The sequence below is a fragment of the Prunus mume genome, linkage group LG1, assembly GCF_029339155.1.
Source record: "Prunus mume cultivar Tortuosa linkage group LG1, ASM2933915v1, whole genome shotgun sequence".
Taxonomy (NCBI): Eukaryota; Viridiplantae; Streptophyta; class Magnoliopsida; order Rosales; family Rosaceae; genus Prunus; species Prunus mume.
The window spans coordinates 28,474,562-28,494,459 of record NC_142698.1 but is presented as its reverse complement, the minus strand read 5'-3'; the positions used below and the strand labels follow the sequence as shown (position 1 = coordinate 28,494,459).

Genomic DNA, 19,898 nt, shown 5'->3' with positions numbered 1-19,898 from the left:
CTCGACATGATTTTGGTACCAATATTAATCTTTTGATACTTCATACTTTGGTAGAAGTTTTCACCATGGATTTCTGATCTTTTGGCCTGATCTTCAGGGCTAAGTAGCTCATTGGAATCGAAATTCCCGAGGTAGCTGTACTTTAGAAATTTGGGTCGATGTAGAATGAAACTGCTAAAATTGCAAAATGTTTGAAACTCAAGAACCAACTAACCAACATACTTTCAAAAGAAAATTAAACAAAAGAATGGTTTGCCTGCTGAAAAATGACAGATATCCTACAGAGGGAGTGATTGATCATGAAAAAGAAACAAATCAATATATACTTAAAAAGGTAGACATAATAACAACTTATAAGTTCATCACATAAGAAAGAGAAATACTTCACACTGACAGATATAGCAGGAGATTACTCCGAGTAAACATGAACAAGCTTAGACACATAAACTTTCAAGACACTTATCAAAATAACTGATACCAATAAATCCCCCAGTGAGCATGAAAATCTAATAATAGTCAATACGTTTGCTGTAGGACTTGGTTACCCTCTTGTAAGGAGAAGCAGACTTCCGGACCTTCGCTTGAGTCTTCTTAGGAGAAGCAGACTTTTTCACTTGGGTCTTGTTAGGGTAAACGGACATCTTGTACTTCACCTGGGTCTGGCACTCAGTGGTAAACCCTAGCTCCTTGTCCACATGTTTGGCAGTGGAGGTGTACTTTGCCTCTTGCTTGTAACCCAAGCCGCCAGTCCTCTTGTCCACAAACTTTCCAGCCTTGCAGCTCCCAGTAAAGCTGCTTGACCCTCCACCATAAGCATGTTTGTATGAATATCGATCTTTGATTTGAATTTGTTGAGCCTCATTGAGCTGTGAAGAAGATGATCCCTCGCTCCAAGGCATAAACTGTAGGTAGCCAACAAAAGCAGCAGGCTGTGAATCAGGCTTCTTCGGCATGTTTGATTGTGTGCTTTTCGATAGAAGGTGGGTTGTGAAATTGAAATGGGGTTTTGTTGGCCTCTGTTAGTTTAAGAGAGCAGAGGTTTGGACAATAACTCAACTTATAATAAGCTAGCTTTCTGGGAATTTTTCTTTTTTATTATTTTTGGCTGGAGATTTGTTTATCTAGGGGTGCCACGTTCATGTTTCGTGTATTATTGCTAGAATCTTTATTTCTTTTTTCCTTTTTTACCGATGATAGCTTTATTTCTTGAAACGTCATCTCAATATCTTGCTAGAATCTTTAGGCATCAGGTTAAGACCATCTCCAACCTTTGGAGTGGAAACTCAAATTTTGAGTTTAGCCTCCAAAAACCATCTCCAACCCATGTATTTTGGGAGGTGAAAATTTGAGATGCGTCAAACTTGAACTGAAATTTCACCCAAAATTCTGCCTGGACTGGTAATTATGTGGGGCCCAATCTGCTTTAACATATAATTTTTTATTGTAGGAAAGCAGCAGCCCATGTGCCCAACTTTGTTCGCTGGCCCACTTTGACAAGTGGGAATCTTCATTCCTTTTCCGTTTTTGACAAGCAACGGCTAGTTTTTCAAATTTTTGTTATGCTGTTTTATTTATTTATAAATATTCCAACATATGGTTTTTAATTATTTTTATTTTTAAGTGAAATTCTATTATGTTTTGGAATTTTAATTTTTTTAGGTTAAAATATTTAGAAAATTAAATCATGAGTATTAAAACAAAAATAATATCAAGAAAAATTAACAAGAAAAAAAAATTAGGAGTAAATCATTCTTAAACAATTTAATAAAGTTGTAGACTCAAATTATGAGTCTGCAAGGTTGGAGGAAAAAAAATTTTGAGTCATAAAAATACATGAATAGTTGTATTTTGGAGGTGAAAATACGTGAAAATACATGAATAGTTGTATGGGCTTGAGCTGGGCCAAACCAGGCTTTAATTAGGAGAGAAAAATAACAGACTGGGCTGGGCTTTTACAGAAAATTCAAAACCAAGGCCCACATCATAGCTGGGTTTGGAAATGCCCATCGGGCAGGGCTTGGCCTATTGGGCGGACCAAAATGGGCCTTTTTGTTTTTCCTTCTTTATCCATTTTTTAATACAAATTTATAAATAAACTCAATCCTAGACATGTATTTATAAAAAAACCCAAGCACTATTTAAATATAGAAACACACCCAAAATCAACCCCAAAATCAATAATTATATATTTTTTGGGTGTGTTTATAAATGAGTTTTGAGTGTGTGTAATAATGGGTTTTGGGTGTGTTTATAAAGTGTTTTGGGTGTTGAGTTTTTTTATAATTTCAGCCCCCATTTTTGGTGTTTTAGTGAAACTACCTTTTTTTTTAATCTCTCTATTTTTCCTTTTTTTTCTTCTTCTTGTTGAACATTCACTGTCTAGCATTTAATCCTCTAATTTTTAAGTTGCAACCTAACAACAAAACAAATACATAATAAAATCCAAATGAAAGAGAGCAAATTCAAAACAACAATATTGCATAAAAATTATAAATTCAATACCATTTCATCACCTCCTGCATATAACTGACTGGTCCTTCAAACCGTCTATGTCTCTGCAAAACAACCTCTTTCATGTCATAAAAAAATAATAATAATAGAATTTTGGGTGGAGTCAAGGGCAACATGGGACATCAAACTTTGGTCAAGGTAATAAAGTGGCTTACTTTAACTTCCATGAGGTAAAGTGAGACTTGATCATAGTTTTAGAGGCATTACAGTAAATAAGCCTTTAAGCTATTAAGGATAAAATTGGAATAGAATATTTAAAAGAATAAGAAGAGAATTAAAATGTGGACCGGCCTATCACAATAATCTATCACACATGATTGGAAAAACCAATTTAAAACATGGAGGATTGCATGGACATTGATATCTATGAACAGGGACTTTTTGATCATTCTCCATATTCAGAATAACCCTAATTTTTTATTTGAGACTAACCTAAGCATTGGAGGCTCTTTGGTACACACTAAACCGTTGTGTTCAAGGATTTACGATCCTTTTCTCTCTTTCGCTTGAAGTTTAGGATTAAGGAAGTAATTCTCGGAGAATGTCAAGATCCTTTCCCACACGCGCCTTTTTCCTCTCTTGCGAGTGTACTTTATTATTAGTATTGTTAACACCATATGGCGAACCAAGTTTGGCAAACCATATAGCAATAGAATGCCAATGCTCCTGTGCTATTGGTTTGATTATTTTTAATCAAATTGGGATAAATAAGATTTTATAGAAATCAGTTTCATGTTCCCATACAAAATTGAGTTGTTTGGAACCCTGTTCATCCAACAAGATTAAACAACTATTTCCCTTAGGATATTGTGGACAGAAACGTATTTTCCTTTTACTTGGAATTGAATCAATTTTACCCACTGCTTTGTCCAACAATGTTTTAACAAACTGAACAATAACCAGATATTGTTAATTGTAAATAAGTTATTGATTTAAATGTTTCACCTTGTGCTGGTTTCATAATGGTTCATAGTTCTCCTGTTTATTGCCAGGCATGAAGCAAATTTTATTGGGAGAATTGTTGGGGAGATTGATCGACAGTTGAATAACAAACGCTCATTAGACATCGACTTCCCAGTTGGAATTGAGTCTCGGCTAGAGAAGTTGAGTAAAGAGTTGCGTATTGAATCATCTAATAAGGATGTTCGTATGGTTGGTATTTGGGGTATGGGCGGAATAGGAAAAACAACACTTGCGAAAGCCGCTTTCAATCAATTTGGTCGTAGCTTTGAAGGTAGTTGTTTCCTCGCAGACGTGAGGGTAAGAGCTGCAAACCCCGGTGGTCTAGTTAGTTTGCAAGAACTTCTTCTTTCTGAAACCTTGAACAGAAGCAAGATGAAGGACGTTGGTTTTGTGGATAGAGGAACCATTATGATAAAAGAAAAACTTCAACATAGAAAATTACTCGTCATAATCGACGACGTAGATAAAGTGGAGCAACTAGAGGCATTAGCTAGAAGCCATGATTGGTTCGGTCCAGGAAGTAGAATTGATATAACAAGAGATGAGCAGTTGCTAAAACCTTGTGTAGATGATATATATGTCGCTGAAGAAATGGATGAAGAAGAAGCTCTAGAGCTCTTTATTTGGCATGCCTTTAAAGGATGTCATGTTAACGAAGAATATGTTGAGCTCTCAAGAAGAGTAGTTTCTTACTGTAGAGGTTTGCCACTAGCGCTAAAAGTTTTGGTCTCTTCGTTGGCCACACAAAGCAAGGAAGTGTGGGAAAGCCAATTGTATAAATTGAATACAATTCCTCCTGAAGATGTTGTAAACAAGCTCAGAATAAGCTATAAAGGGCTAGATAATAAAGATAAGGATATATTCCTTGATATATCTTGTTTTCTTTATTGGAATGGACAAGAAGTATGTCACGCGCAGATATTGGAAGGTTATCATGGAAAGTCTGTAGAAACAGGAATCAATAACCTCCGGCAGCAGTGCCTTATGACAAGAAGTATGTCACGCAGATTTGTTTCGAGACATCGGCAGAGAAATTGTTTGTGAAGAATCCTATTATGACCCTGGAAAACGCAGTAGGCTGTGGCATCAAGAAGATGTAAGAGAAGTGTTGAAAAGAAAATCTGTATCTTTCCACAAAAATGGTTGAAAGCATAATGTAAGGTGGTTTGATAACCATTTCATTTTCACTTTTTACTGTTGAGAGAAAATCCTAAACTCATTTCATTTTAGGGGTTTTGATAACCATTTAATTTTCACTTAAAAAAAAAATAAAAATAAAAACATGTTGGTAACATTTTTCATTTTTTGTGCGGTAGTTTTCAATTTTCATTTTTTGTTCGGTAGTTTTTATTTTTCATTTTTTGTTGGTAACATGTTAGTATGTCATATTCTGGAAAAAGAAGAATGAAATTTCTAAGCCTTACTAATTTGTAATGTCTTTAGTTATAAATTCTGAGTGACTAGTAAATTGGTGGAGACTACTGGACAAGAGAATACGATTTGGGTAGAAAAAGGTGGCATCCCAATTTTGAGAGGAGAAACGTTTACTGCATAAGCAAATAAATTTATTAGGCATAGGTAGGGAGAAATTTAACTGGCTTTTAATTTAAAGGGTTATTTGAGTCTATTTAACTGCGTTTTTGGCTATATTTGAAAGTTTTTACAAAAACGGACATTTATGAATTTAAGGGTCAAATTTAGGCTAGATATGATAAAAACTCGTCCATAAATAATTTTCCACATGAAAATAACCCTTTTTTCTTACTGAGTGCCTTTGTTAACAGGGAACTGACGAAATTCAAGGACTTGCTCTAAATTTGGAAATATCTGAAAAGGCTAGTTTCAATGCACAAGCATTTGAAAACATAAGGCGACTGAAATTGCTCCAACTCAATTACGTAGAGCTCACTGACGGCTACAAATATCTTTCCACCAACATGTTGTGGATGTGCTGGCATGGATTTCCACTACCATCCATACCGAATCAATTTGATCAAGAAAGCTTAGTTGCCATGGACCAGCAGAATAGCAAACTCATACTAGTTTGGGAGGAATCGAAGTACGTACAATTATTGTCAACCTAGTTGTTACTAGCTAGTAGTTCTTTCTTTCTGGTTTTCTACATCATATAATGTTCTGTTCGGATTAATGCTTTGATCAAACGTTTCTTTTGGATTTTAATATCTGGTTTCTTCCGGTTTTGTGTAACAGATGTTTACCAAGTTGAAATTCATTAATCTCAGTCTTTCCCATGACCTAGCCAAATCTCCAGACTTTTCAAAACTCCCAAATCTCGAGGAACTGATATTGGAAGACTGTAAAAGTTTGCCTGAGGTTCAATCTTCCATTGGGGATCTTCAAAGACTTACTTTGGTAAATCTTGAAGACTGCGAAATGCTGACGCATCTCCCACTCAATTTCTATAATTCCAAGTCCATTAAAACTCTTCTACTTAATGGTTGTTCAAGATTTCAAAACTTGGCTGATGGCTTAGGGGACATGGTATAATCGAACAACTTGAGAGTTTTATCTGTATGTGGTGTGACAGGGTCACCGTCAACACATCTTTTGCCTCCTTCCTTAAATGGCTCTTTAAGGGAATTAGCTCTTGCAGGTTGCAGCTTAACTGAAGATGCAATCCCTAAGGATCTCAGGAGCCTAATTTCCTTAGCAGATTTAAATCTTGGAAACAATGGTTTTCGTAGGCTACCAAGCCTCGGTGGTCTTTCAAAGCTTCAAAAATTGCGTTTAGATGACTGCATAAACCTTACTTCAATCCCAGATTTACCAACAAACTTGACAGTTCTGCAAGCGGTTGGCACGTCGAAAGCGTGAGCTATTGCCGCTCCTGTCCTGTGCCTTCACCATCTAATACAAATATAGTACACTCATCAGCCGCACCTGCCAACTGCACTCTCTCTTTCCTTCGCAAATCGACTTGTATATCAACACCCACCGCGCGGAGACATGGCTGTCGTCAACGAGGCTCGTGGTGAAGCCCGATATGTTGTTCGGGAAGCGCGGGAAGAGTGGCCTTGTTGCTCTCAATTTGGATATGGCTCAGGTCGCCGAGTTTGTGAAGCAGCGTCTTGGCAAGAAGGTAATTGCCATCCGATTTTTTATTTTTCTGATTTTGATCGTTTGTTGCGAACCCAATTGTTCAAGATTGAATTTTTGGATGTTTTGTTTGAAGGGTTTTGTGTGAATTTGGAAAAAGGTTGAGATGGGAGGCTGTAAGGCGCCTATAATGCGTTTATAGTGGAGCCATTTATGCCTCATGATCAAGAATTTTACCTTCCGATTGTTTCTGAAAGGCTTGGATCGACTTTGAGCTTTTCGGAGTGTGGACGAAGAGAACTGGGACAAGGTATTGCAAATTTGTGTTTTTTCATTTTGGTTTCTTTGAGTGGTGGAATTAGGATGGTGTTTTCTGCTTGGTTTTGGGTGCTAATTGCTGTATGTATGTTTGTTTTGATGTTTTATAGGTTAAGACTATATGTTTTCAGACCGAGAAGTCTTTGACAAATGAGGCTTGTGCTCCACTGATTGCCACTCTTCCATTGGAGGTTTGCTTCATACTCTTCTTTCTCATGTATATTCTTGTTAAACTTGAAGTTATGTTGGTGCAAATGCGTTAGCTTGTAGTAAAGATGAGCATATAACTTAAGAATGTGGACTGTTTCAGTATGAAGACCAAACCAAACCACTGGACTATTTCAAATTGAACTTCTTGACTGGCTACAGCTGCATTAAGATATAGTTGTAGATCGAAGTCTGTTAGCAGAAAGAGCATGAGTTTCGTAGGTATATTTCTTCTTGTGTATTGCTCTTTAATCAAGTTACTATGTTTCTATTTGATATCAGCATTTTATTTCTCTTTCACAAACTGTTTTGTCGGTATTGGGACTTCTGTCTTATCCATTCTGGTGTGTTAAAGGTCAGGGACAAAATTGGGGATTTCGTAAAGGCGTCTTCATTGTATTTCAGGGTATGCAATGTCTAAAGATAGATAGATATGAGGGGGGACTGGATGAAGTCGAATTTAAATTTTTTTTAAAAAAAAAAAAAAAGTATAGCCGAGCGGCTAAACGGCCGGACGGCTATACTATTTGTTTCCAAAAAATGGGAAAAGCGGCTATACTATTTCTTTTCAAAAACTTTAAAAAACCCGCGGCAATACTATTTATTTAGACAAAAGGGGGAAATCAAGTATAGCCGCGCGGCTATACTATTTGAAAAAAAAATTCTAAAAATCGAGTTTAGCCGTTCGGCTAGACTACTTCTTTAAAAAAAAAAAATTAATAACCATGTTTAGCCGATCGGCTATGCCTGGACCCCTTTTTTTTTTTTTGGACGTTCCTCAAATAATTGTCGGTCGTAATTTCAAAGGGTTGACTGTGTGCTTCGTTTACTCCTCAAACTCCACAAAACCTATAGATTCTAAATGTTGTATTGGCATGATGGTTATAAATTTTATGAAGGGAGCTAATTTCTTGGCCGTGATACCAATTGCCTCGGTAAAAGTTTCTAGTCAAGAACCTGAGGGCGATTATCTTTGGCAGGGACAAGCGATGTGTTCCGTTTGCGGACGGGGACTTGGTCTCGATTTGTGTAAAACCGGTTGGTTTTGGGAGGGTGAAGAAGGCAGGAGTTCAACTAGAATGGGATAAATTTATGAAGGAAAATCTGCATGATGCGGGTCGTGTTTTGTACGATTCCGCACAAATCTGCATTTTTCTGATGATGAGGCAGGACGGAGCAATGACGCATTAGCAGTGGAGGGGTGTGTTTCGCGGGTCTGAAAAGTTTTTTATTCAATATTTTATTCAATTGTTTTTCCTTTTCCCACCCACGTTGATTGTAGTTGCTAAAGAATGAGTTGATGTTGATGGCTCTCGGTTTTTATTTCTTTTTATTTTTGACACCAAACGGTTATCAGTTCCACATTGCTTTTAAATTGTAACCAAAGAATGAGTTTGATGATGAGTATTGAAAAATTCTAAATGTGAGTGTTATGCAATGTTCACCATCCTCTCTCGATAGAAAATAACAGTAAAAAAAAAACAAAGACTTTTCCATTACGTTTTCGCACGTGCCAATAGGCTTTTTCAGTTGTATATATCACGTTGTTTTTCTACATGCAGTCGCATTGATTTTTTTTGGTGATAAGAGGGGCCAACAAGCAAAGTTAAATAGCAGAAATCAAGGTCTAGCAATCCCCAACAGATCATCAAGAAGGATATTTTCCTTCTAGGTAGGGGTCTCATTGAGGATGCAAACTCCAAAAGCTAAGTTATAACTCCAATTCGCAACGCACATTGTATTTTGTCACTGAGCATCTATGACTATTTTCTTACAGTATTCCCATTAACTTATTCTTTACAAGTTTCAAATGCTATAAATCCACTAAAATATTGAACACAGAAGATATCTTGTTCCCTTCCCCGCAGCCTTCTTTGCAGAACTAGAGAGTGAACTTCATTTCATCGTCACCATGAGAGCCAAGTGGAAAGAAGAGCATGAGGAGGTTGAAGAGGAAGAGCCGAAAGATGAGACAGAGATCCAAGTAGTTTTGCCGCCATCCACCATCATCGACGTCGTCTCCCACCTGATTCCCATGTTTGTTTTCTAATCAAGTAATTAGTACCAATTAGTCAGCTTGCAACTCATGACAAAACAGCTCAAAGGTAAATTATGCATTTCATGCAACAAAATGCATTAGGATATGACTAGTCATCTGTTGAGGCATGTGTATTGCCACATCATTTAAAATTCTCACATGAGTCTCACACTTGCCTAGCTGTAGGTTTTCTGTCCTAACAATTTTTCTCTTATTACCGCCCCAATCGTTAGCCGACAACTCACTAATGTATGACTTAGCTTTTTATGGTAAAAAGAGAGTGAGACTACCATGCCGGTCACGCAAGTTAGAAGTGTCGGATGTCCTCCGATCCGATCATGGAACCAAGGCAATGTGCCTTGGCATAGCCCAGGAAGGTTTGGATAAAAATAAATTAAATATACATATATCATAATATTTTAACTAAAAAAAATAAATATATATACAATTTCAATACCAATAGGCATAGTAAGAGGTCTTCCACATTTGTATTTGATGTCAAAGTTTGTCCCAACATCAATTTTAAAAATTTTATATTAATTTGTCTCCAAAAGAGAAGCATTTTACTATAGAAAATGTAAGTACAAAAAAAAAATTATCATTTAATTTTAAGCTAATAACTTTAGTTAACCTACCCATTAAAAAATTTCTGATTCTGCCCTTGGATCCGATAAAGCATAAATGTGGCAACCATGATGAAAAAAGTCTTGACGAATACAGTGCAGAGTAGCTTTTATCGGAGTTGATGAAAATGGTCTTGACAAATAATCGTTTTTTCTATGGATTTATGAGAGGCCCAAAAACAAACCACAGCCCTATAGCCCAAAGCCCAAAATCCATTTTACAATTTTATGTGTATCATAGGCATCTAGTTTGTTTATTTTGTGGGGAAAAAACAAGGTATAGAGTGAAGAACACAACCCCAAAAAAGGAGGGTTCTTGCAATAAGAGAAACAAGAAATATAAACAACGAATTACAGTTATTGCAAGACAGTGAGCACAAGAAAATACACAGCTTAGATAACATAGGTCATTTGGAGTTGATGAAGAGGACAAATAACCTGAACATCCAGGGCCACAAGAAAGAAGACCATGCCAGATAAAATCCTGCAACATTTCGGAGCAGAAAACATCATCAAGTGGAGGGCATTACCACTCAGATTCCACCAAAACATTCCAGAGAATGTCACTGCTAGTTTCCAACACCCTCTTGATCTACAAGCACCAATAACTAGAAAATCCTCCCAAATCTAGCAAACTCCACCTCCTCTGAAAACAGATCTAAAGTAGAGCAACCAACTAAACCCCAGAACTGCAAAATCAAACACAATAAGGGTTCATTGGATCATCAAAAGTGCTTTGACACCGTGGTTTAAACTGCTCAGAATATCATACGGTAGTTGTGTTGATTTGGCCCAATCACATAAGTCTATTTATTCATTCAATGATAAAAGCTTTTGTTTTCTTCCCTAAGCTATAATTAGGCTGATTCTAATGAGACTGTTTAATCACAAGTGCTCCGAAATGTTTGACTTAATGTATTTACAAGGATGGATCCGATGGATGAATAGACTTTTTATCATACAAAGATTCTTCATCCTTTCTCTGTTTACTTCGTCGTCTTTTACTTTAGTCAATTAAATTATTAAGCCTGCGGCCGACTTGATTGGTTAAATGTTCTCAAAGGGGCTGAATATAAATTGTGAAATGACATCTCTTTTGACTTTAATAAAATTCGAGAATCTTGATTTTCAATTTTCACAATTTTTCCACACGCCATTTAATAAATTACATGCTTAAGTTGCTAAACAACGAAAATATCAATATCTCCTTTTAGTTGAATTCCAAGTTATTTTCCTCTATCCAAATAGAATTTATAAAAATAAAAATAAAAAGATGAAAAAGATACACGTGATACATACTAATTTATAAAAGAATTAGACTGCAAATAATAATTCTCTTATGATTTTTTTAAATATATAATTGGATTGACTAATCAAACATATACTAATTAAATTATCTCCAAACAGTTCGAACTATATATATCGGATTCAAATGATTTTTTGTAGTGTTGATATTTGAATGAATATCTAAAAAATAGAGTTTAGATTAGTGAAACACAATCACAGAGTGGTTCTACAAGAGTGTCCTCAAATAAACTTGTTTGAGAATCTTTAATAGAAGCTATATATATATATATATATATATATATATATATATATATTTGAAGTTAAAGTAAATTACAAGGTAGATCTCTAAAGATCTTATCTCCATACAAATCACATCGTATTCTAAAAGCAACCAGTTTGAACTATATTGCTTTTACTCACAATTGATTTTTGTGCAACTAAAATCCATAGACAAATCCAAAGACAATTGTCACAAGTGGGCTACTGTGTGCTCCTTCTGCATGAATGCAAAATATGGTATAATAATCAGACCCATTTCTCTCTGCGGGGCATAAAAAAACCGAAGAACAATTTATTAAAACCATGCCCTATCACATAAATTTATTAATCGTACATTGTTTGGTACAACAAAAGCAATCATCAAATGACACTGCAAAAAGAAACGAAAAAAATGCAATAATCCAAATCCAAAAGGCCTTGGACGCTCAACAACCCCTCTTGCTGCACCCATTTAGAGCAAGTGGGATCCATCTCAAGGCCCTCCAATCAAGTCCAAACAAACTGCTTATAACTATAAACGACAACAATTAATTCACTTGTGTAAATATTATATGCATCACTTGGGAAACCGAAGTGCAAGCCAGACTCTTCAACACTCAGGTGTCTGTGTATGGTCTCTCTTGGGGTCCCGGCAATAGTCATACACCAAGTAGTTCCTCTGCACCCACTCCATGGCTGAGTTCTGCTGCTGGCTCAGCCCCGTTGCGCCAGAGGGGGAGGCCGAGGGCGGCTGGCATGAGGTTGTAGTAGGGCCATCGGCTGTGCACCCACCTAGTTTGAAATTGTTGTACCTTCCAATAAAAGGTTGGTAATTGTAGTCGGCTTTGTATTTTCCATCCTCTGTGGCCCATGTTGATGCATCCCATATGGATCCATATGCCCACATTGGCCTCAACGGAAACGTGGCATCACTCTTTCTTTGGTACCTTCTTATGGGCACATCATCCACCAGGAATCTATAAATTATTTACATCATATATAATAAGTCATCATTATTATTGTTAGCTCTACAAACATAATTTAAATGTGTATCAACTCAATCTTCATAAGGCAACAAAAAAATATAAAAAAGAAAATCAATGACGCTAATATAAAAGGTCATTCGTGAATCTCACATACAAGAAAGATGTGATCAGTAATATGATAATTATTTAAACTAATAAAGTAAAAGTTGAAAGTAAGTTCAGAATTTTGGGGAATTTACGTTGATGTAACGACTCAATGAATTGGAAGATTCTTTAGAAAAAAGGGAATAAAAAAACCAGAATCCTAAGTAGCATTTCCCCTTCAAAAATTAAAAAACAAACTGTGCTTCACACATTCCCCTACTAAAAGACACAAGACAGTTTGCCTTGATGTTTACCTTACAAACACATGTGACATGTAAAACATTAAGTTTGATTGGAAAAAGGTACAACAATTGGTGGTACCACCATACTCACATGATCTCAGTAGGGTTCCATACTATAGCGTAGTTATGAAAGTCTTGTGTTGGATCAAACCAGAGATGAAACTTCTTCTCTCTCCCAATGATGTTTCCATCTCCACTTCCTCTAATGTACACATTGGTTTGCAGAGTGTAGGGCTTCCCGGGGGTTGTCCCGAGGAACTCGATATCGATTTCATCGTGGTTCCCTGGGTGTTCTTCATTGTTAGAGAGCTGTAAAAACAAGCATAGAAAGTTAGACACAACCCAATTTTCATTCTTCTTCCTAATCTAGGAATTAATTAATCTAATGCAATTATGTAATCATGAAAGCAAGCCTTACATAAAATGATGTAATTACTCCAGCAGTATAACCTGGTTGGAGCTTGACGGCTGCTCCAAAATATCCAGAACGATATGGATGAAGTGACTTGAACCCACTTCCTGCAGTATGTCAAAAATGTAGCAGATGCTAAAAAATCTGAGATAATAATTATAAATGATCATAAAACTTAATTAAAGCATAAAACAGATCAAAATTACTAAATTGAAGTATAGAAAAGCATGAAGTTTGTATGGTTGAGTACCTGAGCTAGAATCAAGCCAGATTGTTAATGCACCCTGGTCTAAATTCTGATGCTTAGGTCCCCATAGGTTTCTAAAAACCTGATCAAACCCTACTGTGCTAATTTTGGAACTGGGGCTATAGCCAGGTGAGGGGGGACCCTGAGCACTATTTGAAGAGAACATGAGGAAGAAAATTAAAGGGAGAAGAGGAGCCATGAAGAGAAAAAAAAGAAAAGAAGGGGGAATGAGAAGGCAATGCAGCACAAACAGAGTGACTCTGTTTTGAAAACAGGGGTGGGACAGAGAATTGAAGGTGGGTAGCAGTAGGCATATGAAAATAATATGGCTTTACAGTTCGGTATAAATAGAGTGATCTGTAGACCCCACATTGAAAAGGTGAGAAGTTGGTTGATGAGGGAAGTTATACACGGAGACAAAATTCCCTCTAGAAAAGGTCTTGAGTTCAAGTTATAGCATCCGTGTAGTGTGTGTGAGTTTAACATACAATCACTCTCTTTCAATAAGAAAAATCCTTTATAAAAAAAGAAGATAACAGAAAACTTGTTGGTTGTGGTTGCTGAATGAGAGAAGAAAAGTGAAGAAGATAGAAGAGAGAGAGCGGTTAACAGTTAATTTGTTCTGATTCATGACATGACTGCTTACCTTATAATTTGTCACAAAGACTCACAGAGATATATGTCCAAAATAGCTTAAATCTTGGATATATGTATATATAAATTCTGTGCGATCCTGACGAAGCATGATGGTGTATGTGGATATGGCATGAAAGAGAATTCAGGGGACATTATCCATCTCCATGCTTTGGAAACTATCTTGTTCACAGTTTCAGGAAATTTTAGTAAGTGGGGAAGTTATCTTGTTCATAAAATTTGCAGGGGTTTGCTTGTTTGTGTTTTTTAGGGGGCAAGTTATCTTGAATGAGTTCAGAACCACCTCAAATTCCAATGAGTTTTCCTTTTCAAACCCTTAATTTTCTTTCTCCTAAGCTATATAGAGCTGCAGGCCTGCAACACTAGATGCTTGTTCCAATTGTATCAAGGGACCAAATGAACCTGTTGTCATGATGTTGATGCGGCTAAACATTGGATACTGTCACAACTTCTTTGGACCAGAGCAAGACTAATAAATTTTTTATTATAAAAAAAATTCCATACCTACTCCAAAATTTAAACTTTTTTCTTTTGTTTTTCACTGCAAATCATGTCTAGGTCAACTAATCTAATTACGTTAACCTTTCTATTTTGCAGAAAGTTTAGGTGATATGATCCCCATGTTTATATATGCAGACAGTCTCAAGTCTCCCTGATTTACTTCTTTTACTTGTGACTATTTATACTTCGTTTACCTAATTTTTTTTATAAAAACATTTCACTAAGAAGTGAAAAACCTACTTTGAATCTGCAAAGCACGTGTATTTATAACCAATGCCATACTGGTCCAATGGACTTTTGGGGACCTTGCAGGTTCAAGGTAGCTCGTTCATAAATTGTGGAGGTAGGTAATGTGAATCAGAATTTGATGAACAACTTGCCGCCTTGACCAACGGCCACATATATATTTTCTTTCTTTGACATGAGATGAAATTTCTTCCTTTACATTTGCCTTTGATTTGAAAGTTGAGATTTTTCTGTCTTTTTAAAAAGCTTTGGCTTTTTCCAAAAGTGAAAGTTTTTATGGCTAAAACCTAAATTTACTAACAAAAAATTGAACATCCAATAAGGGTCGTGCAGCGTAGCAAGAAAGTACTTAATTATAGTAGACAATAAAACCCTCACAAAGTTTTAATTATAGTAAATTTGGCTTTACCCTCTCAAATTAATTTTTTTTTACCTGCAATTCATCACCTTTTTTTTTTTTTAATAAATAAAACCCTTTTTTTTATTATAAGAAAATCCGATGACTAGGATTCATCCAACTCAACAAGTTACCTAATCAAACTTAAAGTTTGAGTTGTCTTTGCTATTGTTGTTTGTCTCCATTTTTTTATATTTCTGATTCTTAAAATATCTTTTTTATAGAGAGGGGCAATAATATACTAAACTCACGCAGCGTGGATCTTTAGGACTCGAATTCAGGACCTTGCCTGGGGGAAATTATTCCAAACTACTACACTAATGAGTCCTTTTCTTTAGAGTGCTGCTATTTCCACCTCATGTCCTATTTCCACACCCACCTTATCTTCCCACCCACATGTAAATTTGAAAAAACAAAATCTTATCTTTCCACCCACCTTTAATTCTAAAATACCCTTTAATTATAATTTGGTACTAAATGATGACATGACATAATTTGGTACAAAAACAATCCATAGTAATTATGAGCCTCGCCTCCAAATTCGAGCTCCATAGATCAATATATCAGAAACCCATAAATATTACAATGCCTATAGTCAAATTCTACTAGATACAAATATACCCAATTGAATAGGAATCAAAAGAACTAAGAGATGAAACTATATATTTACCAAAGAAACGAATTACTCAATAGCTACAACACAACAAGCCTATGAATTGCTGGAAATTGTTCTCTCTAGGATCCGAAAAATCCAAAGGCAGAACACCAACATATCCGTGGAGCTAAGCAATAGCTGCTCAGAGCCCAAAATTCACCAATTACCCACTTAATCCCTCAACATCCTATACAAAATACCATATTCACAAGCTCTCAATTACATCTTTGAGCACTGCTTTCAACTTCATAAATGAAACTTCTCTTCTCGTTGAAGAATCCAGAGCCTCCCTCGTCGTCCTTCTTATTAAGCTCCGCTCTCTTCAGTTCCCCCAATATCCTTATGGTTCTTCAAGTTCGAATCACGGAAAGCACTCAATTCCCACAGAGAGATGGGAGGGGGGAATGGATTGGACTGGGGTACTGTAGGTGGGTGCTTGAGGAAGTGAGGGAGATGGCTGCCGTGCAGTGGAGGAAGAGAGAGGAGGCAGGAGGGTGGGGGTGGGGGTATGCGTGATGAGAGGGAAGGGGTTTTAGAATTTTTAAAAATATTTTTAGTTTTTTTTTCTTCACATGTTTTTTTTAATTGGTTTTATTATTTTAATTTTTTTTTTCCCTAAGTCCTCAAATCATTTTACAAAGGGGTAAGTTTGTCTTAAATTTTTTGAAGATAAGGTGGTGGGGAAATATGATAGGTAGGTGGAAATAGCAGCTTTTTTTTATTGTGCTGGATATACTTTCAAATATTTGCTGCAATTTTCCATTAATGTCCATTTCATTAAGTTTTTAAGATTCAAATGGAGTTTAAATTTGCTTAAATTTAGGGTAAGTTTTTTAATCATTATTTTTTGGTCTAATTTTTTTTAGGGAGTTTCACTAAAACACCCAAAACGGGAGTTGAAATTATAAAAAAACCCAAGCACTATTTAAACATATAAACACACCAAAAACCCATTATTACACATACTCAAAACCCATTTATAAACACACCCAAAAAGTTGACTTTGGGGTTGATTTTGGGTGTGTTTCTATGTTTAAATAGTGCTTGGGTTTTTTTTTTATAAATACATGTCTAGAATTGGGTTTATTTATAAATTTATAATTTTTTTAATCAAATTCGTAAGCGCCGTATAAACTCTGTATTATAATAAACATATAATTATAATTATGGTTTAACAACAAGTTAATGACAAGGCTAACAATGAATCAAACATGGTTGGAAAAGTTATTTCTTGTATTGATGGAAAAAAATTATGAAAATCAGCTGACGTTGGCTTAGTCAAGTTGGCTAGAGCGAATGCGCTCTCCACTTTACACCAGAGTTCAAATTCCCTTTCCTATAATTTAGATTAAGTTAAAGTAAAATATCGCTTGCATAAAAAAATTATGAAAACCTAATTTGATTGTTTAGTAGTTTAATTACCCAACATTCTGCCAACTAATCACACACTATACTCTACCATAAAAGATTTCTAATTAATCACCTAGGTACCTACATGCAAGCAAGAGTCATAATGTTCATGAGTACTGTTCGTACAAATTTCCTCACGAGAATATTCGTCTAAGATTCCTTCGTCTTCTCCACTTCTCTTTCTCCCTGCAAAACAGATCGGGGTAAAGGACCACACCCGAGGGGTGTTGGCCAAAGGCCTTCCGATGCCTAAGTTAGATAAGGTATTTCAAGGAAAACCGGGTGGCCGGAGCCGTGTGTGGTGGCCGGAGCCTTGTGTCAGAGAGAGAAAGAAAGTGGTGGCTAGGGTTTGTGAGAAATAATTTCTGCAGAGTTTCAGTAGGAATTTAGACGTACCTTGACCTTTGTGCGTAGCCAAGTATTTATAATGGTCTCGGAGATTAGGGTTTCAGAGGAATAATTCCATAGATGGAAAGGAATTATTCCTCCCCTATTTGGAATTGATTTGATTAATTAGGGATTTGATTTATTAGGGTAAATCAAATCTAGTGGTACGTATCAGATCAAATCCTAATTTAATTAGGTAACTCCTCATTTAATTGGGAATTGGGGTAGGAATCAAATCAATTCCCAACTTAATTAGGTAATTCTCAATTTAATTGGGTAACTCCCAATTAAATTGAGTAACTCCCAATTAGGTTGAGTAATTCCCAATTAGGTCAAATAATCCCCAAATGGAAGGAATTATTTGACCTAGGGTATGATTTAATTCGGTTCCCACAAATGCCCCCCAGCTTCTGCATGACACATGGTGGCATGTAGGAGATGTGGTGTTTTGGGCTGTCCCGGTGTGGCTGGCTTCCTCCTTGGATTTGGGCTCTGAATGGAGGAGGCTTTTGACTTGCCAACCGGTCTTTGACTTGGGCTGTCCGGTATAGCGAGGCTGAGGCAAGCCGACTGCTTCTGGAGCAGTGTGATTTGGGTCGGCTTATTTGTGGTTGATCAAACTACTTCAATTCCTTCTTCTTTTTGTGTCACAAACTAGGAACAATATGAGTCAGGGCGATCATGTGTGGAGCACGGACATGTTGGAAGATTAGCGGCAGACGGGTAGGGGAGGTTGGCGACGGTCCGCTCATTCCTCTCACCTCTGTGATGGTAAGTTGCATCCCTTTGATGCACTCTGATTGCCATGGAATTCTTTCTTTGTGTGTTTGACTGACTTGTCTCATGCTTGTAGAAAATGACATCCATAAGAAGCTCGATCTCGGCCCGGACACGACCAATGTTCATCAAGCTTTGAACGCGTCCTTGCTGTGTTCGTGGATTGCGCTAGTTGCTGAGTGAACATCGGAAGGAGGCTGGTGGCCGCCCCCAGTCGAAGATGTTGAAAGATGGGAGCTTCATGGCTCGGGCCTAGATGATCCTGCCAGTTGAGCGGGAGAAGTCCTCGACCAAGCTTCCTTATTCTTCCACGAGCATGTCTTCCGTAAAGGGGGTCTCATCTGTGAGAATGTCCCTATGAGAGTTGCTTCTTCATATGCTAGGATCAAGCGCCTGCGTCGCAAAGCGATAAGAAGATCAATGCCATGCAGAGATCCGGGATATACCTGCTCGTATCCTCGAAGCGCCTAAAACCCATGATCTACCTGTGAGTATTGTTGAGAATCGTGGTTTGAGTTGCTTGTGCGATCACAGGATCAAACCGAGAGAACTATACATCTGTTTAGCAATCACGACTCGCTCTGCAAAGCCCTGAGCAAGCGCGGGCGACTTAATGTTGCAAATTACGGCCAAGAGCGCTAAAGAGTAAATCGCTCGAGCAAAGAGTCATTAAGTTGCACGCCGATCAGAAGTTGGTGATAGCTCCGCTGGTCAAGTTCGACACTCATGTTGAAGCCACGGAGGCATCCAAGTATGAGATTGTTGCTAATGTGTACAATATGGGATACTTGGATTGCAGGAATAGTGATTCTTCTTGTTGCCCTCTTGAACATGAAGACGGTAGCGCTTTATCTGACCGCCTTGCTCAAAGTGAGCGAGCAATGTTGTGGAGTGCGAAGCGGTTGAAGCAGATAGCAAATGAAGCTGCAATGGAGGAAGACAACTCCCAAGGTGGCGTGGTGATAAGGCTAGGCTAGATGAAGGAGCGGTGAGGACGTTGAGTAGATGGTGCTTGTCGGCCGCTTTGTTATGGAATTTTAGTTGTCTTTCAAACTTCAATTCTCATTGTATCCTGTAAGTGTATATCCGGAGATACAGCACTTGAAAGAAACTCCATTGAGTTTGTACTCGTGAAGTAGCTTGCCTACAATGGAGGTAAGGCTCGTCACTTTGTATGCGTATGTCGAGACACGGCGGCAAAAGAACTCCATGAAGTTTGTACTCGAGGAGTAGCATGTCTTGTGGAGGTGAGGCTTGTCGCCTGCGAGCATATGTCGGGGACATAATACTGAAAGACTCCATTGAGTTAGTGCCCGTGAAGCGGCTTATGTCCAATGGAGATGAGGCTTATGCGCTGCGGCGTATGTCGAGGACACAATGCTAAAAAAAGACTCTATTGAGTTCGGTGCCGTGGAGCGGTTATGCTGAATGGAGATGAGGCTATGTCGCTGCGGCGTATGTCGGGGACACAATGCTCGAAAAAGACTCCATTAAGTTCGTGCCGTGGAGCAGCTTGTCTGCAATGGAGATGAGGCTTGTCGCCTGCGAGCATATGTTAGGGACACAATACTCGAAAAA

At 37.3% G+C, this 19,898-nt stretch overlaps 2 protein-coding genes across 2 annotated transcripts; both read right to left on the bottom strand.

Annotated features, from left to right (window-relative positions):
• Nucleotides 1-321: 321 nt before the first annotated feature.
• Nucleotides 322-1,062, bottom strand: LOC148921510 (uncharacterized). The gene has a single exon (XM_089048813.1). The coding sequence runs from the start codon at nucleotides 951-953 to the stop codon at nucleotides 507-509; it is 447 nt and encodes a 148-aa protein (XP_088904939.1). The 5' UTR covers nucleotides 954-1,062; the 3' UTR covers nucleotides 322-506.
• A 10,512-nt stretch (nucleotides 1,063-11,574) lies between these two features.
• Nucleotides 11,575-13,615, bottom strand: LOC103326039 (xyloglucan endotransglucosylase/hydrolase protein 31-like). The gene is made up of 4 exons (XM_008228247.2): nucleotides 13,297-13,615; nucleotides 13,053-13,153; nucleotides 12,726-12,943; nucleotides 11,575-12,239 (listed from the first exon to the last, which is right to left on the bottom strand). Exons 1-4 carry the CDS (start codon nucleotides 13,490-13,492, stop codon nucleotides 11,873-11,875), a joined length of 882 nt encoding a protein of 293 aa, XP_008226469.2. The 5' UTR covers nucleotides 13,493-13,615; the 3' UTR covers nucleotides 11,575-11,872.
• Between the last annotated feature and the right edge of the window lie 6,283 nt (nucleotides 13,616-19,898).